The sequence below is a fragment of the Magnolia sinica genome, chromosome 1 (genome assembly GCF_029962835.1).
Source record: "Magnolia sinica isolate HGM2019 chromosome 1, MsV1, whole genome shotgun sequence".
Lineage (NCBI taxonomy): Eukaryota > Viridiplantae > Streptophyta > Magnoliopsida > Magnoliales > Magnoliaceae > Magnolia > Magnolia sinica.
In genome coordinates this window covers 109,112,074-109,135,284 of record NC_080573.1, presented here as the reverse complement: position 1 = coordinate 109,135,284, position 23,211 = coordinate 109,112,074, and the positions used below count along the sequence as shown (strand labels likewise).

Here is a 23,211-nt window from a genome sequence, read left to right as displayed (position 1 = left end):
AATGACAGATCAATGTTTCCATGATAGGTGATGGGATGAGAATTGGTATGCAAATCTCACCTCATACATGTGATTCTTGCATTGTGAGCCCATTGCATTTTTCCTTCCGAAGGAAATTTGTCACCAGAAAAAGCATCCTCCATTAGGAATACAGATGAACCCTAGTAATTAAAACCAAAGAAAGCAAATAGATTAAAGCATTCAGACATGCATATTAAGGCATAATTGTCAACAGAAAAAAGAATCCTCCATTAGGAATACAAATGAACCCTAGTAATAAAAAACAAAGAAAGTAAATAGATTAAAGCATTCAGACATGCATATTGAGGCATAGAAGCATTTCAGTAAACTCCGTGTATGTCAAACAAGAGCAAATTTTTTTAAGCACAGTAATACAGCCATGAAAATTACGAAGGCATAAAAGCACGGTCTTATTGATGCCTTCCATAGGTGAAAGCAAGGAAAAAATAGCATGAGAAGGAAGAGAACTAAAGAAGAAAAGGGAAGAGAACTAAAGAAGAAAAAATTAAGAATAGAAATAAATATGAATAAGCCCTAGTTTCGAGAAACTTAAATCAACTAACCAAACAAGTTACCATGCAAAATAAAAAAGGAAAAGAAAAAAAAAAAAAAACAAACAAACAAATAAGTTTCAATGCTTCTAAATATTAAAGGATCACCTAAGAAGTCGTGCAGCCCTCCCAACCGTTTCCCTTTTTTTGTGTGGCCCACCTAAATAATGAATTGGCTGATTTTCGAGCCCTAGCCCTGACATGATGTGATGCATCGATGGTTGGAGTAGATTTCAACAACACGAGGGCTCTTGTACGCACTTAGTTCTCAGATGATTTTTTTCCTTTTTAAAGGATGCCAATTCTCGGGCGACCATTAATTTATATGATCACCATCATCTAATCATTATCCCTGATAATTGGGTTTACATGAATCCTATTCCGTCATTCCACTCTATCAAGGACCATATCCTCTCAACATAGGTCATCAAGTCTTTAACTGTTTGACCATGTAAATTTAACTTCGCCCATTGGTAAATCTACCATCCCATGCCTGAGGATCCATTCTAAAAAAATTCCGCATACTAGTGGTCATCCAACCCTAAACCCTAAAAACTAAACCCTGAGGTCAAAAGATTGAAGTATGGATCGCTTAACAGGCATAATCCATGCGTACTTGTACGTTTGCAGAATTCATGCATACTTACATGCTTTTTTTTGTATGCTGGAAAGAAGATTACAATGAAATTTGCAGTCCTTAGGGTCTGACCATGTAAATTTAACTTCGCCCATTGGTATATCTACCATCCCATGCCTGAGGATCCATTCTGAAAAATTCCGCATACTTGTGGTCATCCGACCCCCGTTTGATTTTTCATGAGCAAATCTGACTACGTTGAAATCACTGCCTACACACCATGCGAAGGTCCATCTATTCCTAACTGTATCCAGTTCCTTACAAATTTCTGAACAGAATCTCAACCGACAAGGCCCATAAACCACTGATGATACCCATCGGAAATCTTAGGATGTCTATTTAAGCAGTATAGATACTGAATACTTCCCCTTCCAAGAGTCCTCTCTACACGACAAATTTGTGTCCCAAATCAATAGAATGCCTCTTGCTGATCTCATAGCCTCTAGTGCTTCCCAATTTTTATTTTGGCCCCTCCATGGTGAATTTACCACACCTTGATCCATTTCCTGAATCTTAGTTTCCTAGAACACCACAACTTGTATCTTTCATGCAAATCTTTAATCTAGCCATGCTTTTGCGAGCACCCCAACCCCCTCATACTCCAACTTAGCATCTTCATTGATTGCTTGTTGATCCCACACAACCCACTTGTGGGGCCCTCTCAAACGGACCGACCACAGACTAATTATCCAGATCTACACCCACTATATGTTTGTCGCTTATCAAATTAAGATCAAACGCTTCCTGCTACATCGGCAGCCTTCCCTGCTGTTTTACAAACTCAAACAGGGCCACGTAGTCATCTTGCCTATCACCAAACATTATCCCCACAAGCCGAGCAACCTCTAACATGAACATTTTGATACATTTCATTCCCTGTGCCATGGTCATCTTTGTGTTCTTCAATTGTGCCATCGGCCAATTCAATTATCTTTTTTTTTAGAGATAACGATATTTTATTAAAATGCCCCCCAAACGGACAAAGAATACAACCCCCAAAACAAAACAGAAAAGAAGACTGCCCAAGGCAGCCTAAGCATAAGCCGCCCAAGTACAAACTAGACTTTTCACTCTACAAATGACCTCTCCCAAGCCCACCTCCTTGTTATCAAAATAGCACCCCATTACGGGCTCCCCATAGGACCCAAAAAATTGCCATAAGGAGCAATCTCCAAGTTCCCTTCTTGGAGCTGGCATCTCCACCACCATGCCATGCCCAAATAACATCATTCACGGAGTTTGGCATAACCCAAGCCATTTGCATCCCGTTGAGGAAGTGATTCCAACCTTGGCAGGCAAAAGGGCAATGAATAAATAGATGATCGACCGACTCCTCATTTTCCATACACATGAGACAAATATTAGGGAAGACGAGATCTTTTTCTGCAAATTGTCTATAGTGAGAATCCTTCCCCACCCCAAAAGCCACACAGGCCACCACCCTAGGGGGAGCACCAGAAAACCAAAAATGATATGGCAAGGGAGTGCCTGACGGGAGGGGCCTCGATGATAAGCTCATAGACAGACTTCACCGGAAACTTCCCCGACTGGTGCCTGGACCAATAAATGTGATCATCATCATTGATCTCGGGAGGAGGTTCAAAAGCGAAGCCACTTCATCAATTTCTTCTTCTGACAGATCCCTACGGCATGGCGGGGACCAAATGACCGTTCCCTCAACTAGGGAAAAACAATCAGCCACCAAAACAAATATGTCAGCAGTTAGAAGGGCAATCCTCGGGAATGGGGCATGGAGAGACCGGCCGCTTACCCAAGGGTCGATCCAAAACTGAATGCAGTTGTCGCTACCCACTTTGAAAGAAATCCCACGCCTAACCATGTGCTCCATCCCTACTATCAATTTCTAGATTGTGGACGCCCTATAGAGGGAAGCCTTTCTCACGAACCACCCACCTTCCTACGTGTTATACTTACCCGCAACCACCTCTCTCCACAACCTCCATTCTCACCAAAACGCCAAATCCACTTCCCAAGCAACGCAGTGTTCATGGCCTCCAATTGCTCTAAACCCGCTCCTCCCTCATGGACCGGCTTGCACACTTCCTTCCACTTTAGAAGATGGAACTTTCTCTTATCACTAGCTCCCGACCAAAGAAAATTTCTCCTCAACTTATCCAGCCTGTCCAACACCAACTTAGGGCATTTAAATAACGATAAGAAGCAAACAGGCATATTGGAGAAAGTTGATTTCAACATCGTCAACCGGCCTCCCAAAGATAAACTGTGTCACTTCCACGAAGTAAGCTTCCGCTTGATTCTTTCGATGACCTTATTCCACAAATGTTTCACCGATTTTCCTATACAGAAAGGGAGCCCCAAATAGGAGGAAGGAAAGGCACCAGCTTTGCACCAAACAATGACAGTGAAACAATTAAACTCCTCCCCTGCCACATGCACTCCAAGCATTTCGGACTTCGCCACGTTAATCTTTAATCCTGACACTACCTTGAAACACACCAGAATTTTTCTTAGGTTATCCACTGACTCCGCTTCACAGAAAAGCAGCGTCTCATCTGCATATTGAAGGTGAGTGATCTGATTCTCGATCCCTACCATATGAAAGCCTGAAAATAAACCATTTCCATCCCCTCTCGATAGCATGCCGCTCAGGGCTTCACCAACCATCTGATCACTCAAGAATTTGGAGAAGAATTCTCTTTGAGTTTTTCCTGTATTGCTTCAACCCAAAGTTGGGTTTAAATAGCCAAAGAAAAAATTTTCCCATCCAACTTAACATGGATAGTTTCGATCCTATCAGAAGGATTCATGGATGCCATAAAAAAAATTTTAAAAAATTTTAAAAAAAACCACGGAGAAGAAGTGTACCGCTGATTTCTGGTGATGCAGAGACGAGTGCAGGACCAGATCTGGCAAGCAGAGGTAGTGCGTGCAACGACTGAGTTAACCGCTGGACCAGCGATCCTTGCTGGATGGGAAAAAGGAATACCGCTGATTTCTGGTGATGCAGAGACGTGTGCAGGACCAGATCTGGCGAGCAGATGTAGTGCGTGCAACAGCTGAGTTGACCGCTGGACAATCGAGGCGGACAACAATCCATGCTGGATGGGAAAAAGGGTTGGTAATGCAGCAGTATGCTCTGCTGCGGTAATGAACGTGCGGCTGATGGGTTTTGTCGGAGTACTTAGAAATGGGTATGCCGGATCGAGATGTTCATGCGGTTGACCCTGCCATATTTGGAGAAGAAGAACGGGACGAGGATTTGAATCTTCAGATCGGATGGTGTTTTCCGGTGATGAATGGATCTAGATCGTCAAATTTGAGATGTTCCAAGTAGGGGGATGATGACTGTTGAAACACTAGAAGTCAATGTATGCTCTGGGCTTATGCAGCTAGATCTGATCGTCGAAAATCAGATCAGTGGCCCAGGTCGAAAAATGGCTTTGATACCATGATAACTCAAGAATTTGGAGAAGAATTCTCTTTGAGTTTTTCTGTGTTGCTTCAACCCAAAGTTGGGTTTAAATAACCACTCTACAAGTCTATACAAGGAAGCCTATTCAGAGCTTCTCTATACATGATATATTATAACTAATGATAAGCCATGACAACTCATACACGATATTCTCACACCATCATGAATAAATATGACAGTAGAGGATCTCCCTGTCTTAGGCCATGAGAGGCTTTGAAAAAACCTTTCGGCGCACCATTAACCAACACAAAAAAAGACGTTGATTGGAAGCAGGCCTTGATCCATCCCCTCCACTTGACACCAAAATCCAACCTCTCCAACATGTAGTCGAGGAAGTCCTAGTTGACGTGATTGTATGCCTTCTCAAGATCCGGCTTGCACACCAAACCCTCATCCTTGCCCTTGTGTTTAGAATCAATACATTCGTGGGCGATAAGAGCACTATCTAAGATCTATCTACCGGCCATAAAAGCCCCCTAATACTCAAAAAGATAACATGAGAAGGATCCTTACTCTTGCTCAGGTGGTAGACTTTCAGGAGTTTCAACACCCGGTCAAGGGTTTGACTATCCATAGGTGGTGAAATCCCACTACGGCATGAGTGTGTGGGGGTGTGTGTGTGTGTGTGTGTAAAAAAATAATAATAATAAATAAATAAAAATAAAAAACGTAAGAAAGAGCTGCCCTTAACCTGGTGGTAAGAATCTTGTCCAGGATCTTACACGGGCTCCCAATCAAAATAATCAGCTTGAAGTCCTTTTAAGTGTTCCAACCCTTGAATTTTGGGGATAAGAACAATAAAAGAAGCCCCCAGTTTGTAGATAGACAACTCCTTTCCCAAAACTCGCTGACAAAATCCGCAATGTCCTTTCTAAGAATGTGCCAAAACTTTTGGAAGAAGGTGATTGGGAATCCATCAGGGCCAGGTGCTTTTTCCCCGCACATAGAGCCAATAGTCACCTTCGCCTCCTCTTCAGTAAACAGTTTTTCCAAATCAGTCGTAGCCTCAAGAGATAATTTCTTGAATTCCAGAAAATCCAGCCTAGGTCTGCTCCACTTCTCCTCTACTAACAGATTCTCATAAAAGGAAACAATAACATCGCATATCTTTGTTTTGTCCTTAATAGAAGATCTGTGAACCACAAGGGAAGAAATTATATTTGCGCGAGCCCACGCGCTCGCTATGTTGTGGAAGAATCGCGTATTTTTATCTCCAGCTTTTAGTCACACTGTCCTTGATCTTTGCATCCACTTGATTTCCTCCTCCTTGGCCCACCTAGCATAGGCCGGCGAGAAATCGCCCCTTTTCTGTCTATCTTCAGGAGATAACCCTCCCTCTCCTTCAAGTATGTGAAAAGCATGAATTTCGTCCGACATCTCATCAAATTCTTCCTCCCTCCTAGCAAGTACCTCTTTCTTCCATTCTCTCAACTTCTCTTTTAGCATCTTCAATTTTTTAAAAATTTCGAACACTACAAATCCTTCAATCACAAAAGAAGACCACCATTCTGCTGCTAACTATTCAAACCCTTCAAGTTTCATCCAAACTTACTCAAACCAGAAAGGCTTCGAGCCCCAATTATCTTCAGCCACTTCAAGGAGAATGGGGTCATGATCTGACACAATTCTAGGAAGACCCCTCTGTCTGACTAAAGGAAACCTGTAGATTTAATCCACTGGGGCCAATTCAATTATCTCTCAAGAAAAAGGGCAAATACAGCCAAATCGTATCCGTATTGGCCTAGCTTTTAAAAAATGGGTCATATCGTGGGTTGTATTGGCCGATACAAGGCATATTAGACTGGTACGAACCAATAAAGGTCGATATGCGCATAAACGTCCAATTTTATTTTATTTAAAAAAAAAAAAATCATTCATATTTCCTCTTGTTTCTTCATTTAAACCATGGAGGAAGCTTATAAAGTCATTTTAAGCTAGATCTAGACCTATTTTGGGATTAAAACAAATTAATTGAGTGAGATTTGACAAATCGAAGCTAAGTGGACCATTATGGGAAAAATCAGAAAGAAGGGTAAACCTTCACTTTCTTTTTGATGTTTTCGTCTTCTTTTTATTGTATTTCAATGTAATGGGCCCTAATTCACTAAATCATGATTAATTTGTGTTCAATTGGCCCATTTGGTGGACACTCAACAGGTCAAACCAAAGGACTCACAAACAATTCTTATCAACGAATGGTCTAATACACCATTATATCTATGCCCTATATCTACATATAATAGATTCTTGAATATCTCCTTTTTTTCTTTTTTCCTAATATTTTCCGTAATTCTTTGGCTTAAAAAAAAAAAAAATCAACCAATACGCAATACTCACGTCGTAACATTTTTAGCCAGGCTAATATGCCCAAAATATCGATATTCTAGACCATGGTTCTTACTACCTCCCCCACATCCTGTGGGGCCTTCTGCTTGTCCTTTTAGACCTTCAACCAACTCACTCCTAAGCCCAAATCTTATAGTTATTGGTCTTTGTTGCACATTGCCAAACCATCCAAGACTCCAAGTCAACTTTCCTATGGATGCTACTTTGAAGTTCCCTCAAATGCATTCAGTTCTAATTCTATTGTTCCTCGTCTTGCCACTAATTCCTCTCAACATCCTCATTTCAACTATGCTCATCCTATGAATATGTTATTCTTTAATTGCCCAACATTTGTCCCATAAAGCATGGTCAGTCTTATAGCAATCCTATAAATTTTCCCCATCAATTTGATTGGTAAGCAGCGATCACATAAAACTCCAAAGGCACATCTCCACTTCTTACACCTAACTTGAATAAAATGAGTAGCATCCTTCTCGATCTCTTTGATCTCATCAATTATTGACTCGGGATATCGAAAATGGTCATTTATGGGTACTTCTTAGTCAGAGTCTTAGCTAATTCCTCGTTTCCAATTTATTTTAATCCGACTAATTTTTAAACCTTTATTTCCTAAAGCATCCCTCCATAGTTCTAGCTTTGTGTTTACCACCTCCCTCATCTTCTCAATCAAAACTACGTCATTTGCAAACAACAAGCTACTGGACTTCCAGTAAATGCCCCCTTAACTCATCCACAAAAAATGGAAAAAAAAAAAAAAAAAAAAGGGAAAAGAAAATACAGGTTCAACGTCGACCCCCGGTGCAAGCCTATAGTAGTTGTGAATAGTGTTTGAAATATTAGTATCGTGTTACATATCGCATCCTTAGGATACATATACGTATCGGTTATCGCACGAGATATATCATTTGTATCAGGTAATTTATCGCCCTTTTTGGGAAACATGGTAAACATTGGAAAAATGGCTGAACTTTTTAATGGAATTTCAGGGATTGTTAAAAAAAGATCTTAACACACCTTTAAATCATAACATCACAAAAAAGAAGTGCACATAATAGGTTTCTTTTAATTAGGATCCTAAGCTATGCATTGTCTGGCTGAACTAATGCAACCATATTCAAATTGAATGCATAACATTGAGAGTATGTGTCATTATCATTTCATCAAACACTCCTAAATACTTCGAAATTGTCTCAATTGACGACTTGTTGAAGGGAAATTTCGAAGAAAAAAAAAAGCACAGAAAACATGAAGAACCAATGGATATCGAAATCAAGGCTTCAACTCCATGATTTGTCATGCAAAACATGAAGAACCAAAGGATTTGTAACCATTTGACATTAATATAACATAATTTCAACAAAAAAAAAAAAAAAAAGATCAAAAATTGAAAATGCTCACCAGATTGAACATGTGGGATATATCGGCACTACTTGTGTGTTTCGTATTGCACGGGTGGGATACAAGATATATCATGGGATATATCGCCGATATCGTCAATATTTAAAACATGGGTTGTGAACTCACTTCTCTCTCCACTAGTGGTCCTCACATTTGCTACTGTTATATATGAATGTCGACCCATACGATGGGATTTGGGGATCAAGAAAGCCCGATACGTGTGCCTATACCCATACCTAACAACCTACTTTGAACAAAAGAAGTTCACTTAGATTCATGGGGAAAAAGTTGAAAAAATAATCAAATAATACGATAAAATTCATGAAGAGCTTCCTTGTGAGATTCAAAGAAATTCAACATAATTAGTGTTGATGCAAAAATCTGATCCACCCTTTTTCGACCTTTGAGTACCTGCACGGGAAGAAGACAAAGGAGACCCTGGCTAGAGCAAGGGACCCTCCGATGCCAAAGTCAGGCTAGGAATCTGGGTCTTGTAGCATTGAGGGGTTTTGGGTGAGAGATTTTGCGTATCTTTCACCATTAGAGATACTCCTATTTATATAAGAGGGAAGATCACACCGTAAGGAGTCTTTCTTATTTAGGACTGTTGATATGCCGGAGATCTTCCTGAGATTACGGTCGTCCGAGATCCTCGGGATATGATTTTATCCTCTAAAGATCTTGGGAGATCTTTAAAGATCCTTCAAAGCTTATAGCTCGGCTTTAGGTCGTATCTCGGGGCGGATTTCGAGTTAGGAGCAACCGATACCGTTTTGCTCGATAAGTCAGCATTCATCATGTTCGACCGTCAGCCGAGCCAAAGGGATCACATTCCCTTTGTTCTAATGATGAACCTTCTTGACTCCGTTATGAGCATTTGTTTAGTTTGTGGCGATCTATAACCGGGCTATGGCCAATCTGTGACCGTCCTTCAACTGACCTTCGATCAATCTATGGCTGATCTATAATTGAACTGCAGTCGATCTGTGATTGTCCTGTGACTGGTCTATAGTCGACCTATGACCGATCTATAATTGAGCTATGGTCAGTTTGTAACCGATCTGTAGCTGAGCTATGGTTGATCTGTGATCGACATGTGGCTAGTTTGTGGGCAGTCCATAACCGTCCTTTCGGCTAAAGGACGGTTATGGCCGATCTGTGACCGTCCTTCAACTGATCTTCGATCAATCTATGGCTAATCTATAATCGAACTGCGGTCGATCTGTGATCGTCCTATGACTGATCTATAGTCGACCTATGACCGATCTGTAACCGAGCTATGGTCAGTTTGTAACCGATCTGTGGCCGAGCTATGGTCGATCCGTGATCGAAATGTGGCTGGTTTGTGGGCGGTCCATAACCGTCCTTTAGCCAACCTATGAATTAGGTCGGCCCTTCAACCACTTACGTAAGCTTAGTAGCCTTTCGAGTGTATTTGCATTTGCTTTTACCTACTTGAAGGTCAGCCTGCTTTTGGACGTAGAGGCCTTATCAAGCTTGAGTTTCACTGGGCCTGTACTGGTTCAGTAGAGTTGGTCCATTCCATAAGCCGACTTTCAGACTCACAAATTTTCCCCCAACAATAAGCCCCCCTTGCTTTTTTAACGGAATTCAGAAAGTAAGGTTGGCCGTTGGGTTACAAATGGGCCAGGTCGGTCCGCATTGTCATTAATGCCTAGTATGGCGGTCAGCGTGTTAATCGAAGAGTCACCCTGCCTTCAATCATTACTCGGCGCGTGGCCCGAGGTCACGTGGGGCGTCAAGTCGTCACTTCAATGACAGCCCAATGAGAGCCCAACGTGCGGCACAGCTCTTAATGGCAGGGGCGAGCGGCGCGTCGAGTCACGACACGTGGCGAGATGGGGTAGTTGGAGAGGCGCTCGTACGGTGTGGGGTGGCGTGCGTGCCAATCTACTGCCACGTGGCGTAGCTATATAAAGGGAGCCCTAATGCTCTAGGGTTCCTCTCTTCCGCACTCCATCTTCTTCCTTCTTCTTCCTTCTTCCCCATTTTTTCTCACTCGTGATGTAGCGTCCGTTTCCGCCGCATGGTGTCCGAAATCCCGCCATTTCCAACTCTGTGAGCTCCTTTTCCTTCCTCCTTTCCATTTTTCTTTTCAATGTCTGGTTCTAAAAGCTCGCGGGAGGGGATATCTGGTGGCGAAAGTGGGGCAAGCAGTCGTCTCAGGGTGATGTCAAACCCACCTTCACCATTGGTGGTAATGGCGGATGCCGCCTTCCGACACTCTTCGTCGAGGAGGGTGGAGGAGAGATCTCCAGCGCAAAGACCGGTGCCCGCTGCCAGGGCCTTGGATTTGTCTTCCAGGCACGAGAGGGTGCCTAGGGCGCAAGGGCTGAATGTGTCTTCGGTGACCGACCAAGTCGCTAAGGCACGCGACCCGTCGGACGATGATGGAGCGGGCAAGGAGGATTCGAGGGGACCAGTGCCCTCTACTTTGACCGCTGAGGAACTGGTCCGGATCAGGCTCGGGTATCACATTCCCGAGTCTGTGATTTTGTCTTCTTTTGGCAGAAGACCTTCCGAACCGACCCTCCGAATGGGCAGTGATGATCTTTCAGGTCGCCCTTCAGTGCAGCCTGCAATTTCCGCTCCAGAGGATCATTCGTCGCCTTTTGAGCTGTCTCGGCCTGGCCCCGGGACAGCTAACCCCCAATGGGTGGAGGGACTTGTTCGATTGCGCAGTCCTGTGGGCTAAGCTTGAGCAGCCCGAGCTATTAGTGGATGAGTTCCTTCACTTGTACCAGTCAAAGCCGAACACCCTTAGCCTGGCTGGTACTACTTCTCCGCATGGCGAAACACTGACAGGGCCCTGATAACTGACTCCCCTTCCTCTAACAAACATTAGAAGGATAAGTGGTTCTAGGTTTATGGATGCTGGGAGACAACCGACCCAGAATCGACACAGTCCTTCATCCCTCGAGCTTTTTCCGAACCAGGTTCGTATAGCGATGATGGGTCGTCCTTCGTTAATCGGTTTGTACTATTAATTGGCATTATCTTCTTGGCTTGTTTTAGTCATTCCCAAGAATCCGCCTCTACTCGACAGTGGGTCCTTAGCTCAGATTCAGGATTTATGGGCACTTGACGAAGGTCGGCGATCTTAGAGGGTCCTTCTTCAACCCGAGCGACTTCTTCGAGCAGGCTTAGACTCGGTCCTCATAGGTACGACCTTCGGTAAGATTTTCAACCGAGCTCCAGTACTTCGAATATTTTTCTGAGTGGGCAACTCCTAACGCGCTTGTTTTATACAAAGATGCCCGAAGCCCGACCTTACATTAGCCCTCCCTCCAAGGTCCGTGCACCTCCTCAGGACGAGGCGGCGGGCCGAAGAAGAAGCAGAAGACTTCTTCGAAATCCAAGGGGAAGGTCGGCCCTTCTCACCCGATTATCACCGTGGATGAGGAAGAGGACATGGAAGTGGACGCTCCCTCTAGAGCAACAGGGACGGTTGCTCCCAACCAAGCCATCTCTGATGATGCTCGGAGAGGTGCCGAGGCTGTGGTCGAGGCACGTCCATCTGAGGGAGGAGAAGTCAAGGTCAGGCGAGTGAGCCGACTTCACCAGACTGTGGAGGGGATCCTTCCTTGGATCGATCGCCATACGTCTGACACGGAGTATGGCACTCTGTTTGACTCTCCGACCGAGACGATCCTTGCGCACGTGACGACCACTTTGCTCAGGGTAAGCATTTCGCCCAAAGTAATGTCTGTTTTCTTAATTTGCTCGTGCTTATCTTTCTCCTTCTCTTATAGTTTGCTCCTTACGTGCTAAAGTCACGTGCGGAGTTCGCTCAAATGCACAAGCGGGCGGAGGGAGCCAAGCAAAGGGTAGTTCGGCTGGATGCCGAGCTTAGGGTCGTGAAGGCGGCTTCTGAGGCGTCCTCCGCAGCGATGACGGCGCAACTGGAGGAAGCCAAGTTCGTGTGCGATGAAGCTCGCGCCGAACTTCTTGAGGTCAAGGGGAAGCTCGACAAGCTGAAGGCGGAGACCAAGGGCGTCGTCGCTATGGATCGGAAGGAGGCCATCTGTCAATTCCTGTCTTCCCAGGCGTTCACGGATGAGAGAGACGCTCTCTTTCGCAAAGGCTATGCCGAGTGTGCGAAGGATATGAAGGCTTCCTTCCCCGACCTTGATCTTTCTACCTTTAACGAGGCGGAATTGAGTACCGATGGTTTGGGCGATGATGCAGCTCCTAGTGTAGTGCCCGAGTCTTGAAGTTAAGTTTGCAAAGAAGGGATTTCTCTTTTTCAGCTTCAGGCATTTCAAGCACACCGAGCGCCTGAGTTTTAAGCACTTCAGGCACATCCAGCGTCATCTTCCTCTTTAAGGACTTTAAGCATTCCTTGCGTCATCTTCCCGAGCTTCGAGTCATTATCCAATGTAAAGAACTTGGAATTGTAGTCGATGTAAAGCCCATGAGATTAGACCGTTTTTGGTCCCATTAATGAAAAGTGTTTCATTCTGGTCGACTTTTGTGTGTTTGAGCTAAGACATTAGAGTCATTTTTCTAACTCTGCTATCGTCGATCAGACTGGTACTAAGCTATCGCTTGAGCATTAATCCATCGCTAGTTAAGGTCGCTACAGCTTGGATGAATCTTGATCAGATCTTCCGTGGACCTTGATTAGATGTGCATCAAATGTAGATTAAACATAGATCGGGCAGAGAACGGGCATATTTATTGACATTATCTTTACTATAGGACGATAATCGTTACTCGGGTCTACTTATGGTTAATAGGTCTTCAGATGCTTGGCATTCCAGGGGTGTGGCAGCAGCTGACCACTGAGGTCCTCCAGTCGATATGAGCCGGGTCGACTCGTATGTGACACCACATAAGGGCCTTCCCAATTTGGACCCAAGGCCCCTGTTCCTTCTTCCTTGGTGTTTTGAAACACCTTTCGGAGAACTAAATCTCCAACTCGGAACCGTCTAACCTTGACCCGAGCGTTGTAGAATCGCGACACCTGCTGCTGATGAACGACGGTCCGAAGTCGAGCTTACTCCCTTCGCTCTTCCAGGAGGTCGAGACTGAGGGACATAAGATCGTCATTGGTCGGCTCGTCGAATGAGCTTATCCTAGCCGAGGATAATCCGATCTCTACGGGGGTAACCGCCTCTGCTCCATATGCCAGAGAGAACGGGGTTTCTCCGATGGCAGTCCGAGCCGTGGTTCGATAAGCCCATATAACCTTACGAAGTTCTTCGGCCCACGCCCCTTTAGCATTCTCGAGCATGGTCCGAAGATGATGTTTGATGATCTTATTGACCGCTTCTACCTATCCATTCAACTGTGGGTGTCGTGGCGATGAGTAAACGTTACAGATCCCGAGGTTTTCGCACATTCCTCGGTATTGCTTGTTGTCGAACTGCTTTCCATTGTCAAAGGCGATAGTCTGAGGAACTCCGAATTTGCATATAATGTTTTTCCAAATGAAGTCAGTGATCTTCTGCTCGGTAATCTTTGTTAATGGCTCGACTTCTGCCTACTTGGTGAAGTAGTCAACCGCAACTACGACAAACTTGGTCTAGCCATTACCCGTAGGGAGCGGGCCAATGATATCGACCCCCCATTGGGCAAACGGCCAAGGCCCGGCCATTGGTGTGAGTTCTTCTGGTGGCTGCCGAGGAATGTTTGCAAATCTCTGGCACTTGTCGCATCTTTGAACGAGCTTCCGAGCATCATGCTGCATGGTCAGCCAGTAATACCCCTACCGGATGACCTTGTGGGCTAGTGAGCGGCTTCCTGAGTGATTTCCACAAATTCCTTCATGGATTTCCTTTAGGACGTACTCTGCTTCGTCTGGTCGGACACATCTTAAGTAAGGGAGGTAAAACCCTTTCTTATAGAGCACGCCGCCAAGTACGGTATATCGGGCGACCTTAACTTTCATTCATCGTGTTTCCACTCGATCTTCGAGGAGCTCGCCGCTCTCAAGGTATCAAACGATCAGATCCATCCATGTCGGTTCCGAGCTAAGTGGAAGGACAAGCGTAGGGTCGGTTTCGTCGATACTCGATTTAGCTAGGAACTCGATCGAGATAGATCTGGGGATTTCGTACTCATCTGCTGTGGCGAGCTTTGCTAACATGTCAGTGTTAGTGTTTTTCACCTACGGAATTAGGGCGATGGTAAACTTCTGGAAACTTCCGATCAATTTCCTGACTTTTTGGAGATAGGCCTTCAGACGATCTTTCTTAGCTTGGCAAACGTCGGCTATTTGATTAACGATCAACTGTGAGTCACTAAAAACTTCGAGACGCTAAGCCCCCATACTTGCTGCCAGTGTGAGTCCGACGATAAGGGCTTCATATTCCGCCATATTGTTAGAGGCTTGGAATCCGAATCTCAAAGCATACTGCATATACGTATGGTCGGGAGTTTCTAGGACTATCCCGGCCCCGCTTGCCTTAGAGTTGGATGAGCCATCTACGTAGAGTGTTCAGAGTGGTGGGTTGGGAACTTGGTCATTATTGAGAGGCTCGGCAGCATGCTGGTCAGGGGGATGTTCAGCTCTTGAGTCCGCCAAAGATCGATCTTGGGTCAGCTCTTGCTCTGGCGGTTGTGTTAGTTCGACAATAAAATCTGCTATTGCTTGGCCTTTTATCGCGGCTCGTGGCTGATATTTAATGTCGAACTCACTCAGCTCGATGGCCCACTTAGTCAATCGGCCTGAGGCTTCAGGTTTTTGCAAGACTTGTCGAAGTGGGTGATCTGTCTTGACGACGATCAGGTGAGCTTAGAAATACGGCCGAAGATGTCGAGAGGATGTGGCCAAGGCTAAGGCCAATTTTTCCAAGGTTGGATATCTCATCTCCGCTGGGACTAATGCTTTGCTGATGTAGTAAACTGGCAATTGCCTCCCTTCGTATTCCCTTATCAATGTCGAGCTAACTGCTGCATCTGATACAGCTAGATACAACAACAGTGTTTCGCCTGACTCAAGTTTGGAGAGTAACGGCGGCTATCCGAGGTATTCCTTGAGCTGCTAGAAAGCCGTCTCACATTCGTCGGTCCATTCGATAATTTGCCTCCCCTTCAGCTATTTGAAGAAAAGGAGACATTTATCTGTGGCTCTGGATACGAAGCGATTAAGGGCGGCTATCCTTCCAGTCAGCCTCTGTATATCCTTGATCGTCTTCGGAGATTGCATGTCGAGAAGGGCTTTTATCTTCTCAGGATTAGCCTCAATCCCACGCTGGCTGACCAAACACCCGAGGAACTTTCTCGAACCTACTCCGAAGGCACACACTTGTTCAGGTTTAGTTTCATTTGGTATTTTCGAAGGATAAGGAACATTTCCTCTAGGTCGGCTACATGGTCGGTGGGGCGGTCTTAGATTTATCTGTCGGGTGCATTACAATTTGATTGTATCCTGAATATGCATCTATAAAGCTAAGCAACTCGTGTCCCCCAGTACTGTCAACTAAATGATCGATCCTAGGAAGAGGAAAGTTGTCTTTTGGGCAGGCTTTATTTAGGTCGATGTAGTCTACACAGACGCACCACTTCCCGTTAGCTTTCTTGACCAGTACAACATTAGTCACCCATTCTAGGTAGTATATTTCCTCGATAAAGCCGTCCTTGAGGAGCTTGCTGACCTCTTTTGCAATTACCGCGTACCAAGAGCTTGTCTCTTCTGTCGGATCAGGCGGTATGATGGGTCGATGTTCAGCCGATGCATCACAACGGCGAAATTAATGCCCAGCATATCCTCATGGGACCATGCAAAAACATCGGCAAAGCGTCGGAGGGATACTAACTTGTCCTGCAATGGTGGCGTCAATGACGACCCAATTTGCACCGCTTTGGAGGGATCAGACTCGTCTAGAAGGATCAGGACAAGGTCTTTCATAGGTCGGCCACGTGTTTAGGATTCCTCTCGTGGATCCGACGACTCGATCATCATTGTCTCGCGGGGGACCCTCAGAGGCATAACATTGTCGAGCGTCCTGTTGGTCGCCCTTGACAATTCCCACACCGCATTCGGTAGGGAATTTCATAGCGAGGTGGTAGGTTGATACCGCTGCTCGGAGAAGATATAATGATGGTCGACCAAGGATAGCGTTGTAGACAGATGATTGGTCAACCACCAGGAAGTCGACCATCACGGTGGTCTGATTCTTGTCATCCCCAGCCGTGAGTGGGAGCTGAATAGCCCCTTCAGGCATGACCTAACCTCCAAAGAATCCGATTAAGGGAGTTTTCACGGCTCGAAGTGAAGCTCGTTCAATGCTAATCTTATTGAAAGCCTGGAGGAAAAGTATGTCTGCTGATGAACCTGTGTCAACGAGGATTCGGAAGACTCCGATTGGTTATGGTGACGGTGACTACCAATGCATCATCGTGAGGGTGGTGAACACCTCGAGCATCTTCATCGGTGAAAGTTACATTGCACCTTTCCAACTCTCTCTTTCAATGGTTGGGCAAAGACCATAACTTCTACTTCTGGGTGTCCGATGCTCCTTGCATGGTTCTTTCGGGCGTTTTTCGAATCACCTCTGCCCTTGTGGCCTCCAAATATTGTTTGGATTTCCCTGATTGGTTGGTTATCGATCGGTTGTTCCTCAGCAGAGGTTCGGCTTACCCTTTGTTCTATGTGTTCGCCGAGGTAACCCTCCCGGATAAGCCTTTCGATCTCCTGTTTGAGGTGGTAACAATCGCTCGTATTATGCCCGTGGTCACGATGAAAATGGCAGTACTTATTCTTGCTCCTTTGGTCGGGATTGCCTCAGTTTGTTCGGCCAATGGACGAAGCGTTCATCTTTAATCTCCATCAGGACTTGCTCCTGAGGTTTGTTCAGCGGGGTATAATTAGTGAGCTTGCTATCAGGCCGCTTGCTCGACCTACAGTCATCACGGGAGCGACCGTCTTTTCGCTTCTTGCTTGTCTTGGTCGAGTCTGGTTCTTTTTTCGCCCGTTCTTTGGCCGTGGAGCCTTTGTTTTGGACGGCGTCTCACAAGATCCGAGACTCTTCGGCATTATCATACTTCTGCGATCGGTTTAGGAACTCCACCAATGTGGTAGGAGGGATTTTATCTAGAAAGAAGAGGAATGGTTTGTCTCTCAGCCCAGTCATGATGGCGTTCAACGCAATTTCATCCGAGTGTTTCCGCACTTGTAGTGCTTCCAGATTGAAGCGTTTGATATAATCTTTTAGTAGTTTGCCATCTTTCTGAACTATATTCATCAAATGGGCCGGTGCTTTCAGCCTCTTCTTCCCTCCGATGAAATTAGTGATGAAGGCCTCACTAAGCTCGGAAAACGTCTTAATGGACCTCGGTTTCAGTTCTTTAAACCAAAGTCGGGCAGCGTCAGCTAGAGTTAGTGAGAAAGCTCGGCACATGACCACATCGGATACATTATGGAGTTCCATGTGGGTCCTGAAAGACTCCATATGCTCTGCTGGGTCAGTATTCCCCGTAGAGGAAGTGATTTGAGGTAACCGAAACCTGTCCGGTAGACGTGCCCGCATGATGCCGACCGTAAAGGGGGATTCCAAGTCCTCCGGGGCAGTTGTGATGCTTCAATAGGTCTGCTTCATATCGGCGATTTGTCGTTGTAGATTCTGCAGTTCGGCCTTCCAAGGCTCTTCGCTGTTGGCGGTGGCCTCAACTGGGGCCCTGCTAGTCCTTCGCCAATCTATCTCATGCCGCAGGTCAGAAGCAGGTAAGGGTACAGTTCCCGACACGTGAGACAGAATAGGCTCGACAGGGGCAGGCTGAGGGTTCTGTTGAGAGGCGACGTGTATGACTGAGGGCTGAGGAGGGTTAGCACAAGGTCTAACATAGCTCGACCGTCCCTCCCCTTGATGATCGGACTCATGACGTGACGCGGCTGCATATTTTCCATCATCTGCTTTAGATAGCCTAGGTCGGCTCTGATCTCTCCAACTTTTCTTTCGAGAGCGTCTCATCGTCCGCCCCTGCCATGCCTTTGCTGGCCGCGTCAGCTCGATCCCAAAGTGGCCTGATGTTGCGGGGAGCCATGGTGGCTCTCCCATCGCTCAGGGCATTTGACGGGTTGTGTGGCCTACCACGGGGGGAGACTAGGCTTTCTTCTTTCCTTTCACAAAAAATAAAAATTGTCCGTTTGTTGATAGTACTGGAACGGCTTGACTGTGTCGTTCCCATAGACGGCGCCAAACTGTTGATGCAAAAATCTGGTCCACCCTTTTTCAACCTTTGAGTACCTGCACAGGAAGAAGACAAAGGAGACCCTGGCTAGAGCAGCGGACCCTCCGACGCCAAAGCCAGGCTAGGAATCCGGGTCTTGTAGTATTAAGGGGTTTTGGGTGAGAGATTTTGCATACCTTTCACCATTAGAGATGCTCCTATTTATATAAGAGGGAAGATCACACCGTAAGGAGTCATTCTTATTTAGAATTGCTGATATGTTGGAGATCTTCCTGAGATTACAGTCGTCCGAGATCCCCAGGATATGATTTTATCCTCCGAAGATCTTGGGCATTGTTGTCAAATGCGATCACAAATGCGCATATGCGCATACTGTTGATCAGATCGCATATGCCATCCTGGCAAGTATGCCATGGCATACTTTTATATGTGATCGCATATGCGAGTATGCGATCGCATATTCCCAATAGCCAAGAGAGGAAGATTTTTATTTTATTTTTTATTTTTTCAAATTGGAGAACTTTTGCCTATAAATAGGCACTCATATCCCCTCCATTTTCACTATTCTTTACTCCAAAGCTCTAAATCTCTTACTCTCTCTCTTACACCTCTTTCTTTCTTACTCTAATCTCTCTACAATTATTTCAATTATGTTTATTTTTTGTATTTTATAAGTTGTGATTACTTTTTGTAAATTAAGTTGTAAGTTATAACTTGTAAGTTGTTTCAAGTTATCCATTTATCATTAAAATTTCTTTGTTCGAAGTTTATAATAATTAGTTATCTTTTAATGTAGCTTGTTGATTGTTTTGTTAAAACTTATATAATATAATATAAGTAATTAAATATATCACTTAATGAAACAATCAAACTATAACGAAATAAGTCAAATAACCCAATCCAATCATGTTTACTAATTAGATGAGTTTTTCCTCTTTTTTTAAAAATAGAATTTTTAGATTAAAATATATATATATATATGCCATGGCATATGCGATTGTGCGATCGCATATGCGATTTGACAACATTGATCTTGGGAGATCTTTAAAGATCCTTCAGAGCTTATAGCTCGGCTTTAGGTCGTATCTCGGGGCAGATGTCAAGTTAGGAGCGACCGATATCGTTTTGCTCGATAGGTCAGCATTCATCATGTTCGACCGTCAGCCAAGCCAAAGGGATCACATTCCCTTCGTTCTGATGATGAACCTTCTTGACTTCGTTAGGAGCGTTTGTTTAGTTTGTGGCGACCTATAACCGGGCTATGGCCGATCTATGACCGTCCTTCAACTGATCTTCGATCAATATATGGCTGATCTATAATCGAACTGCGGTCAATCTGTGATCATCCTGTGACTGATCTATAGTCGACCTATGACCGATCTATAACTGAGCTACGGTCAGTTTGTAACCGATCTGTGGCCAAGCTATGGTCGATCCATGATCGACATGTGGCTGGTTTGTGGGAGGTCCATAACCGTCCTTTAGCCGACCTATGAATTAGGTTGGCCCTTCAACCACTTACGTGAGCTTAGTAGCCTTTCGAGGGTATTTGCATTTGCTCCTACCTAAGTGAAGGTCAACCTGCTTTTGGACGTAGAGGCCTTATCAAGCTCAAGTTTCACTAGGCCTGTGCTGGTTCAGTAGAGTTGGTCCATTCCATAAGCCGACTTTTGGACTTGCAGATTTTCCCCCAACAAGTAGCATTCTCTCACTCTCCCCCACAAGAAAAATAAAAGAAGAAGAAGCTTTCCTTCACACTACATGTTTTGCAGAAACCTTTACATGATGTTAATGTATGATTCTCACTTCTAATTCGATTTTGCACCTCTATGCATTCAAGTCACTGAACCTCATAAGATATAAAGAAGAGATGGCCATTGTCTAGAAGGAAAATATAGCTCATACCTGTGCAAGATAGACATGGTTTTTGTCCAGCAAGATATGGCTGCAAGGTGTTGGATTCTCAAGGAGATACCTAGTTAAAGGATCATGAAATTTAAATTGGTGCAATGCAGTACGCCTAGCCAAATATGCTTCCCTAACTCCTGAAATTTGTGAAAAGCTAGATGATGTATACTGTTGCGGGCAATGTTCCCTGCAGAATTCAATCAGACACATGAGGCTTTGATGAAAATTTCAAGGAATTGAACAATAATTGACTAGGAAATGACAACTGCCTACATTACATTTCTCTACCAAGTAAGACATGCCTGCAGCTCCATGCTCTAGTAAATGGGGAGTGCATGCAATCACAAAATAATGATTGATAATTTTCATTATGTGTTTCATGGTTTTTCAATAGCTAACATGAAATCTAGAAAAGGTACCTTCATGAGAATGTTTTTTTTGTTGGAAAATTGTTGCATGTGCTCCAGCCTTGGGGGAATTTCATGATCTTCCATGTTGGACTATTTTCTTAAAAGTAGAACCCAATTGGTCCATTTTCATCAACTGGAAATCATGAAAAACAATTTTACTAAAATTTTCTTAGATTATTGTAGGAAAAGCAGCAGATTTCTATAAGAAGTCATTTACATATATCCTGCATAGATTTCGTGTTACTTAGGGCAGTTGTCTTCTCTTGAGTTGGTAAATCTTACTGTGGTAGGTTGTGAGGTGCCACACCTGGCCATAATAGCAAGCCAATGTAATTGTGACTGGATATGCTTGCTGGGCATCATTCCAATATGAGCTACTCATTCCAATCCCTTGGAAACTTACCATTAGAGTGAGGGGAGATGCCATACATTCTCGCATGTCCTTACTGAAAAAGACCATATAGTCACCTCCTCTCATTCTTTTGAGAGAGCAATTGGATTAAGATCTGAACAGCTCAAGAGAGAGATCAATTCAAAGTTCGAGGTATGTGGATGAACAAAGAGAAGCATTAAATTAGGCTCACAAAGATCTTGTTTTTTTAATCTTTCTTGTTCTGCTGCTTGAATAAGTGCTAGAAATTTGCATGCGCATATGTTCGTTTCTTGCATCAAAAGAACCTTTTTAATTTTGTTTCCTATTTAAAGAAACCCAAACATTTCATATGTTTATTTGTTTGTATGCTTGAACTGGAGTGTTCTTTTTTTTCTTTTTCTTTTTTTTTGCTTTTTTGAATGATTCCGAATTTCATTCAAAGAGACAAGAAAACATCACAGATGACAAGCTGTTACCACATCAAAACAAGCAAATACATCAAACACCCTTTATAATTGTAAACAGTGAGAACAGAGAGAAGCCAAAAGGTTTTCTGTATTTGAGACAACCCAAAGGGGTTGAATATATAGAGATTACAGTCATCTATACAAGGAAAATAATAAAATCAGAATACTCTACTTATGGAAACGAACAATACAAGGCATATAACGTATACAAGGCATGTAAGCCTGTCTAACATCCCCCCTCAAACTAATGCTGGTCATCGACAAGTAATAGTTTGCCAACTAGAAATGAGTGACGTGCAGAAGTGAGGGACTTGGTTAGAATGTCGGCAATCTGATCATGGGATACAACATGTGGAAGAGAAATGAGCCCAGACTGAAATTTCGCGCGGATAAAGTGACAGTCAACTTCAATATGCTTCGTCCGTTCATGAAAAACCGGGTTAGAGGCAATCTGAATGGCACTTAGATTATCGACATGGAGTGGAGTAGGATTCTGCAGAGGAATGCCCAAGTCGGAAAGAAGTCCACGTAACCAGACAAGCTCACTACACGTAGCTGACATCGCCCGATACTCGACTTCTGTGCTCGATTTGGAAACAGTGACCTGCTTCTTACACTTCCAAGAGATGAGAGAAGTGTTGAGAAAAACACAATAGCCAGTGGTAGATCTTCGTGTGAGAGCGCAACCGGCCCAATCAGCATCCGAATAAGCATGAAGATCCAGAGTCGCCGTGGAGGAGAAGAACAGTGATCGATCTAGAGTTCCACGTAGGTACCGTAGGATGCGCAACACCGTAGTCATATGAAGAGTCCGAGGAGCAGAAACAAACTGACCGACGACTTGGACAGCGTAGGCAATATCAGAGCGAGTCATAGTTAAGTAAACCAGACTCCCAACCAAACGGTGATACAAGTCGGGTTGCGCAAGGAGATTACCATCATCACGGCCATATTGAACGTTAAGTTCTAAGGGAGTCTGAACTGTCTTCTGATCCATCAATGATGCTAAGGCGAGAAGATCCTTGGTATATTTACGCTGGCTGATCAGGATCCCACGTTTAGAACGTGAAATTTCAAGCCCAAGAAAGTATGTTAGATGGCCGAGGTCTTTCATCTTGAAGGATGATTGCAGAACTTCCTTTAAAGCCAAGATACCAGTAGCATCGCTACCAGTCAGAAGTAGGTCATCAACATATACGAGAACAATGACAATTCCGCGAGCAGTTGTGCGCAAAAATAAGGATGGGTCATGACTACTTTGAGTAAAGCCAGCACCTGTAACAACATCGTGAAAGCGTTGGAACCATAACCGAGGTCCCTGTTTAAGGCCATACAGGGCTTTCTTTAGGCGACATACCTTATTGTCAGGGATTAAAGAGCCAGGAGGCGGCTTCAAATATACTGTTTCTTGGAGGTCTCCATGAAGAAAAGCATTTTTCACATCCATCTGAGCAAGTGGCCAAGAGCGAACGGAAGATATTGCCAGAA

The 23,211-nt window shown here is 44.3% G+C and overlaps 1 protein-coding gene across 4 annotated transcripts in view; it reads right to left on the bottom strand.

Annotated features, from left to right (window-relative positions):
* The window catches only part of LOC131253608 (ribosome biogenesis protein YTM1-like), a 90,960-nt gene that overhangs the window by 50,085 nt on the left and 17,664 nt on the right, over nucleotides 1–23,211 (bottom strand). For 3 of the 4 annotated variants that reach the window (XR_009175268.1, XR_009175264.1, XM_058254677.1), the window contains exons 2-3: nucleotides 20,471–20,660; nucleotides 61–161 (exon numbers count right to left, since the gene is read on the bottom strand). Coding sequence is in view for 2 of the 4 variants with exons in the window: in XM_058254677.1 (XP_058110660.1) it covers nucleotides 61–161; nucleotides 20,471–20,660 (291 nt within the window). In the remaining 2 variants the exon portion in view is untranslated. Of the gene's footprint in view, nucleotides 1–60; nucleotides 162–4,177; nucleotides 4,823–20,470; nucleotides 20,661–23,211 lie in introns of those variants that run through there. The other variant, XM_058254690.1, reaches the window with a different exon arrangement.